The sequence below is a fragment of the Notolepis coatsorum genome (genome assembly GCF_963971535.1).
Source record: "Notolepis coatsorum genome assembly, chromosome: 20".
Classification (NCBI taxonomy): Eukaryota; Metazoa; Chordata; class Actinopteri; order Aulopiformes; family Paralepididae; genus Notolepis; species Notolepis coatsorum.
Genome location: NC_140184.1, coordinates 33,844,516 through 33,853,465, shown reverse-complemented (window position 1 = coordinate 33,853,465; position 8,950 = coordinate 33,844,516). Strand labels below are relative to the sequence as shown.

General features: G+C 40.4%; 1 protein-coding gene across 1 annotated transcript; it reads left to right on the top strand.

The window, feature by feature from the left end:
- On the top strand, nucleotides 1-1,125 carry LOC311246855 (relaxin-3 receptor 1-like; the record flags this gene model as incomplete). Its single annotated transcript, XM_084337098.1, has 1 exon — nucleotides 1-1,125. One exon carries the CDS (start codon nucleotides 1-3, stop codon nucleotides 1,123-1,125), a length of 1,125 nt encoding a protein of 374 aa, XP_084193224.1.
- Between the last annotated feature and the right edge of the window lie 7,825 nt (nucleotides 1,126-8,950).

Here is an 8,950-nt window from a genome sequence, read left to right as displayed (position 1 = left end):
ATGAACACGAACACGACTCCGGCGGCCGAGGACAAATACAACAGCTTTGAGGACATTGATTTAACCGCAGACGGCAGTGCGATCCTCAGGATTATTATATCTGTAGTGTACTCTGTCGTCTGCGCGGTGGGTTTAGTGGGGAACCTGTTGGTTTTTTTCCTTATGAGTATAAAACAGGGTCGAAAGAAATCAAGCATAAACTTTTTCATAATCAACTTGGCAGTCACAGACTTCCAGTTCGTTCTCACTTTGCCCTTCTGGGCAGTGGACACTGCGCTGGACTTCAGTTGGCCGTTTGGAGACGCCATGTGCAGAATCATCCTCTCCATCACAGTGATGAACATGTACGCCAGTGTGTTCTTTCTGACCGCGATGAGCGTCACCCGGTACTGGTCTGTCGCGTCAGCTACGAGGAACCGAGTCCGCCAGCGGTCCTGTTCTGTGAAATGGGTGTGCGCAGTGCTTTGGGTGTCGGCGACTGTCGCCACAGCCCCCACAGCCATCTTCTCCACCGTGACTGTAATCGCAGGGGAAAAACTCTGCCTTCTCAAATTCCCAGATGGACACTACTGGCTGGCGCTCTACCACATTCAGAAGATCCTCGTCGCCTTTGTTGTCCCTATGCTCATAGTGTCCATCAGCTATGTGATGCTTCTGCGGTTCATCCGGCGCAGGGGCATGCAGCACAATAACCCGAAGCGCAAGTCCAGAGTCACCAAATCCGTTACCATAGTGGTCTTGTCTTTCTTTCTCTGCTGGATGCCAAATCATGCCATCACATTCTGGGGTGTCCTGGTCAAATTTAACGCTGTGTATTGGGACAGATCATACTACACGGTGCATACCTACGTATTCCCCGTGACTGTCTGCCTTGCGCACGCCAACAGCTGTTTAAACCCAGTGCTGTATTGTCTCATGCGACGCGAGTTTAGGAAGATACTCAGGGATTTGACTTGGAGGATCTCGGCGCCAGCTCTCACCAAGGCCCGTGCAATGTGCACATTTTCTAGAACCTTCAGCACACCATGCGAGGAGACACAGGGAGTCATTCCTCTCAACGTTGTTGTAGAACAGTCCATAGACAGAAAAGGTGTATCCAACTTAAACACCATTTCGAAGAGCTGAAAGGTTGCTAAATCTATTCAGATGGAAGAGTTGTAGTTTTTTCACAGAATGAACTATAATAGGCATAATTATTGAGAACTTTGTCTGCAGTAGTGAATGTTTTATATAGGCACGATGCGCGCGTCGGAATTCCCTATAGTTTTACGCGGATAATGCTACCTATAGCTTTCCAAATATGAACCAAAGTGGGCAGTGATGTAAAATACCTTTTGTCTATTGTCATAATAGACGTGTATAAGGGAATGACCAAGGCGCTGTAGCCCACTGAAGTGACTGAACACATCACTAAAAAAAACTGTAACACTGTAACACTAAAAAGTTACTTGAAAATATCAGTTGAGACAATTTGTGAATTGTACAGTGCTGTAAAGAAAGTCATACATTGTCTCAACTTGTATTTTTAAGTAACCTGTTTGCATTTTAGCTGGTTCAACTAAAAAAGCCAATGCAAAAAGGTTACCTGACAATATAAGTTGAGATATTATATTTCTTTACAATGTACATTACAGGTCTTTACATTACATTATTATCTTTATGATGATGACGACACTGTTGTGTATTGTATTGCCGATTCTGTACCATTGAGAACCTGCAGCTTTCCTTTTATTCTTTGATTGATTGATTGATTGAAAACTTTATTAACAGATTGCTGAATGGGTACAATACAGTACGTCTCAATACAAACAATTTAGGGGATGCAGACCAGAAAAATACTTTCATCTTGTTTACATCAGGGTCCCCCATTTTCAATTCATCAAGCCATTTATGACATACATGACATACAGATAGATATACAGTACTGTTTCATCCTGCCATTTATGACATACACAATATACAAATGATACAGTACTGTTTAAGAGAAAGATATAAAAAAAAATATATACATTAGAGGGGGAATAAACTGTACATTGGAGGGGGTTGGGTGGGTGGGGGGGGGGTGCTGTTACAGGATGCTGTTTACTAGAGCCATACATATTGATTATGATATGCATATATCCACTATAAAGGTATATAACATTGAGATGGTTGCTGTATAATATAAATATCTCACCTTGCTTGCTGAGCAGTTTACGTTTAAGTATATGATCTTGTCAGCAAACTGCAACAACAGTTTTTATTCTTTTACAGAAACAGAACCTGTTTCCCTATGTTTAGTAGAAAAGGGATTGTTGAAGCAGTTTTTATATCAGTGTTGGATTATGGAGATGTCATTTTTATAGAAATGCTGCTCCTTCCACTCTTAAACCCCTGAACATGGTCTATCATTCTGCCCTCAGATGTATTGCTATGATGAGGTGGGTTGGTCTTCTCTGGTAGAGAAGCATAATGATAATTGGTATTTGTTTATCTAAGGCCATTATCAGAAAGATGCTACTGTAGATTGGTACGTTGAATCCTATTAACCCACTCAAATTACAGGCTTACCGGTATGCATAATGCCATTCGTGCACAGTCTGAACTTGGAAAGTCAGCTTTTTTTTTGTAGTGCACCAACTTCCTGAATGATCTTCAGCATTATAAGATGAACATTGATTCTCTACTGACCTATGGACAGTTTAGGGTTTTAAACCTCCCTGGTACATAGTGTAACTGTTTTAACTGTTTTTAAATGTGTGTTTTGCTTGTATTCTGCTTGTAATTTGTTGTTTTTAGTGATGCCTAATTTTATTGATGTATAACTGTTTTACTAATCTTTTTTTTTTACCTTTATAATCTGTGTTTTAATTATTTATTTTAACTGCCATGTAACTCGACATTGTTGCAAATGAGGGCAACCTCAACAGATTTTTTCGAGTTAAAATAAAGGTTTTAATGAATGCATAACTGCTCACAATAATCATATAGTATAGTGCTCTTAAGTGGAAACCCCCTGAACATAATCTGAATGTATAGTATTAAAAAGTGATCATTCACAAGTATCTGTAAAAATGTCATTGTGCTGTAATAAAATGTGTTTTCCATCTGTGAAGTTTGAGGTATTCTTAAATAATAACCTAATTTAGGGCCCACTGTGTTACTAACACCACAAAGCATAATTTCAGATACAATATTTCATTACTTCTTTATCTGGGATGCCTTAACAAGTTCAAGTTACGGTTAATGCCCCTACAGTACCTTGCCTCTTTAGGTCTCAACAAAGGAGGTAGTGTGTTTATCTGGCACTGAATATTGGAATAGGATAACGGACTGCAATGACATGACATGTGATATCTTCATGTTGTAAAAATGTCATTCAATGCTGTAGCCAATTAGTTGTGTGTGTGTGTGTGTGTGTGTGTGTGTGTGTGTGTGTGTGTGTGTGTGTGTGTGTGTGTGTGTGTGTGTGTGGTAAATTGCGTGAATGTTCTTGTTGTTACTCTACCTGCACACTAGAGGGCATAGGCAGGTAATCACAGTAGTAGTCACATACAAAAGGGGACTACAGGTGTATGGAATCAGGGACTTATTCCTGTATGGAATTATTGATTTGCTTCAGTGCTTATGCTGTTTGGTCATGTAAATAAATGGTGAAACGTACGTCATGGTGGTCCTCAGTTTTCCTACCACCACATGTTGGAAATGCCTTCAAGTTCCCTCAGGTGGCTATTTTTGTCGATGGATTGCCACTACACGATAATCACATTTAGACGGTAGGTACACTCCCCACTTCCAAAAATAACCCTGCATGGAAGAAAGGGGAAATAATGGTACCGATATTAGGTGAAATATCCATGTAATGGCATTAGGCCTTTAGGTGAAAAGGCTACTTGTATCCAGCTAACATTCCTGATCAACTAATCAATTCTAGTGAATACTGATCTTTCTAATTACACCCACGCAATGTAAGCCATATTGTATTGTATTGTCGAATTTGCGTTATATTCTCAAATATCTTTCAAATCATTCAATGACAAGTATTTTATTTGAATTAATTTCCACCATTGTCCATTGAAATCAATATTGAGGATGGCGGACAGCAGCACTTGCAGGCTTTGCCCGCTCGCATATGTAGGCATCTCTTTCAGTGCCCCTCTAGTTCAGTATTAACCTACTTAACAGTATTCTACAGTTGCTGCAGTGCAAGTTATTCAGGACATCTGTAAGGAGACAGCACTGCTTTGCTGTTATAAATTGTATAACCCACCATCTATGGCTTGGGAAACCAGAACTCTACTGCCTGAGCAAGTGGCAAATCTTTGTCAATTAATTGTACCTTCAAAAGGGCTTCACTAACACTAATTGGCTAAAAAATACAGTTCGTGCCTTGCTTTGTTTGTTATGTCTTTCTAGGTGGCTGGTTAAAGCTCAGGTCGAGGAAATCTTGATTTGGAAATGTTATTACAAGGTGTGAAAAATGTGATATGGGAATAGGAAATTGTCCGGCTAGGCGGCTACTATGTAGCCTCCGTTCTCTGAAGGAAACTGAATAAGACACAGCTCTCTATATGGGGTATAGCATCTTCTATGCTATTGGCCTGAAGTTTTATACATGCTTTTTAGGCAAAATGATTGGACAGCACATTGGGAGCCCTCCCCAATGGTATATAACCATATGCTGCCATCCTTACCTTCACTATTGAAACATCTCTCCAGGACAAGCCTGCTTGAGCAGCACCCTGCTGTGTCTCACTCCATTTCCTTCAGAGAACAGAGGCCTCATAGTAGCTGGACATTCTCTTTGACACAGCTCTCTCTATGGGTGTTTTATACACACTCTGAAAGCAGAAGCCAGATACTCATCATGAGAGCCTACACAGTATATGTCTATAGCTCCTCCATCCCCTAGGCCTAGGGCATGAGGATACTATGACCTGTTCAAATTCACCCCTAGAACTGCATGACCTAAACTAGGGGCAGTTGCATCAAGACAATAACACTTAATGAAAGAATGGGGCCCAAGTGGCCTCCGCACAAATCTCACTCAAGTTCAAGTTCTTTAATAGTTGTCATACAGAAGTACAGAATACTTTCATACAAAATGCTTCTTACTGTTACGCTCCAGAGACTGTGCTAGACAAGATAGTATCAAATAACATAATATAGCATGTAATTTAGAAGAAGAAAAATGAGGTCACAGTGTTCGGTATAGACATATGTACAATGTTCTGAGTTACCATATAATATACAATACTATGCAGTGTACTAATGTACAGTACTATCTAGTGCAAAGCAGAAATGGGATGAGGTACAATTTTAGGTACAATTTACAGTAAGGTGTACGAGTTGTAGTGCAATCCTTCATCAATAAATATAAAGTGTGGGGAGTGGGTGCTACAGTGTGTTTGTTTAAAGTGGGTGTGTGCTATAAAGTGTGTGGAGTGGGTGCTACTCACAGGGAACTCTAAATAGGACCCATGAAGTAAGCATATCTCTAGTAGACTGTGGGGCACACCCAGAGGGGGGCTCTACCCTTACACGTTTATGCCATGGCAATAGCCTTCACTATCCAGTAAGAAAGCCTCTGCTAATAGAGCGCTCAACCTCAAACTGGATGATCAAAGTACAAAAAAACACAGCTAACACTGATGGAGGACTGGGTCCAAAGTATTCAGCCTCTATACTGCTCCTCCAAAGAGAAAGGTGGTGGATGAAAAGCACAGATATCCATAGCCGGGCAACAATAAACACTGAGCACCTAGGCATGAAGGCTGCCTTGGGCCTGAGGAAAACACTGGGGCCTGGTCCCATGAGGAAACCTACAGTTAGAAATTAGGCTCATATGATGCACAAGAACTGACAGGCCAAAAGATGCGCTTCAGCTCTGACATACCCAAAACCCACAAGGCAGGCAGAATTGGCTACCAAATAAACTTAAAGGAGATTATGCCTTGCCCAATATCTCCTACAAACCTGAAAAGGAGATTCAGCTCTTACGCTGACCCCAGACCGGACAAATTGTACCACTTACGATCATATAATGACCTAGCAGAGGGGGCCCTAGCATTCTGAATGGCCGCAATCACATGGCAACCCTTCCATTATTTAGCTTGGACATTTCAGGGGTCAAAATAAAGGGAAGAAATGATTTAGTGCTAGGAACACTGTGTACAGTCTGAGCCAATATATGGAAAACTTCTCTCCAGTCCATGTGGGAAACGTCTGTGGTTATGATTCTGTGGTGTAAAAACTCTCCAACTCGGGTGGTAAATATTAAAACATTGAACCAGTGGCTTACAAAGGGATTCAAATTACCATACAGACAGCAAAACAATTTCACTCTGATGCTAAGCTGAACTGAGCTAGTTTCTGTGAAATGCCCCTGTCCTTTGTACTAACACAGAGCATTTAAAGAGAGCATTTTAGCCTAAATTAATGGGTGAAGGATGTCCGATATTATCGGCCTACCGATATTATCGGTCGCTATTGGCATAAAAATGTGATATCGGAAAATATCTGTATCGGTTTTCCAAAACTAAAAAAAATCTTTTTCTTTTTACATTTATTTAACATTTATTTACCCAGGCAAGCAAGTAAGAACAAATTATTATTAAATGTATTGTCAAAGTATCCATAATGTTGTGTTAATTACACAACAAGAGATATGTAATGTTAATTACCTGAAATTATTCAGTTTTGGGGGGGGGGGGGGGGGGGGGATCCCTGCATATATCGGTATCGGTTGATATCGGTATCGGAAATTAAGAGTTGGACAATATCGGTATATCGGTATCGGTAAAAAAGCCAATATCGAGCATCCCGTGAGATACTTTAAAACTCTCCAGCTAACGTTAGCTAATTAGCTAGGTCTCACGTTATTTTGTTAGGTATCCTAGCTAGCTGTAAATTACAGGAACACTCAATTATCATGTTTTTCACACTAACAGAAACAGAAACAAGCATTTTATCATAAAGTATTCTGTATTTTATTATGACAAATAATAAACAAACTTGAAACTTGAACATGCAATCGTCTAGTGTCTCATTGCTTCATTTTGTGAAAAATATGCACAATATATTTGCTTTTTAAAAGCTCATAAACACTGTTGGTGACTTGAGCATATATTAATTTAGCTAGCTGTTCTTGTCATTTTAAACTATGATGAATGCAATGCTTTCTACTATAATTATATAATTTTCTTGTTGTCTCCTAAGGTCATTATTGAAGAATTTTGGCACCCCACCTCCTGCCTATAATGTGCAGGAGGATACACCAGCCGAGGTGGATATTGACCAAGCTCAGGAGGACACACTAGCCGAGGTACAAGATCCCTTTCAAAGTGCTGAAATTCATAACTGTTTGTGTAACACTTGTTGTGTCACTAACAGTAACAGCTCGACGCCACAGACCTGTTTCTTGTACCTGGATAACTGAGTTAGCCGGATAACTTTAACTGGATAACTGAGTTAGCCGGACTTTCCGGTTCCCCGTACGTGGATTTTCCAAATCACCATGACAACAGATCCAAAAGTTTGAGCCTGGTCGAAAGCAGAGTTCAAGTTCAAGTTAGCCGGATCACGCAGAGCCACGCCCCCGCAAAGAAAGTGACAGCTCGTTTCCTGAAATTATTCCCACAGCCTAGGATCTGCGTTATACCATTCTGAATTACGTTTTTGTGCTCCATTCTTCCAGAGGGGGCTTTTGAAATGTAAAATAGACCCAAAATGCTGATACTAAATTCACTTTGTCCAAAATAATGCACGTTATATATACCGTGGCGCTCGCTCGTGCGATGTACACATTATGTGGTTATTTTAATTGTAACTGGGATTAAGATGTCTGATGAGATGCGCTGTTTGACGGATTTGAGAAATTGAATGAGCCGTTGACGCCACATTAATGAATGAGGATAAAGAGATAAACTTCATTCAAAACAAAGGATATTCTAAACACGGGTCTCTCGTTCATTAATGTATAAACAATGAATTTATCCCATCTGGCACAGTGGTGCAGCGGTAGTGCTCAAGCCTGCCAACCCAGCGACTGGGGTTCAAAACCTGGTGTTTCCAATATGATTTTTTTGAATATAATATTAATGATTATACGCCAAAGTAGCCTGGTTTTAAGTTAAAATATTATAAATCTACATGCATTGAGGATGTCATTCTTTATATAGCTCTCAACGTGCACCAAATTGAATTATTCCTATATTGCAAAAAGAAGGAAAAGACTAGGGTCTCGAACCCCGGTCGTCTGCGTGATAGTCAAAACATCAACCCGTTAGACCACATTGGAGATAAGTTAAAGATCGACTATACATCAATCAATGGGTAAGAAAGCCGTATCGTAATTCTGTATAAGTTTAACTAATTATTTTCGCTAGCAAGATCTCATTTGATTATTCAATCCAGCAGGCAAGTTTAAAGAAATATAATCTGATTGATTGAGGTAATGAGGGACTTAAAATTAGCCTATAGATAACGCATTTAACTTGTCGGCGAGGCGATTGAGCCGTATTGCAATCTGTCAATAAAGTTTTAAATCAATTAATCAATCAATGCCGTTAGAGAATCAGGATCTCTGCCATCGATACGTGCTGGCTTTTCGCCTGAAGCGGCCGCGCGCATTTAGCCTGAGTCGCAAGTCTGGCTTGAGTTAACGAGACTGAATCCACCTTCGAGGAACAGGAAAATCCCGGCTTCGAACATCGGGTTAACTGAAGCTGGATAATGACATCTTGATCGACTTAGTTGAACCAGGTACAAGAAACAGGGCCCAGTTCTAGGCTCGAGGGAGGAGTAATATACAGTAAAAGGAGTAGTAGACCAGAGACAAAGTTATAACAATAACCACCTCCACCTCCACTCGCTCGTTTCAGTGGTCTTTCTCAGTGGTCCACATTCCATTGGAATGTCTACATCTAATGGCCACTTCATTAGGTGGGGAGTGGAACCCAGTGTGGTCTTC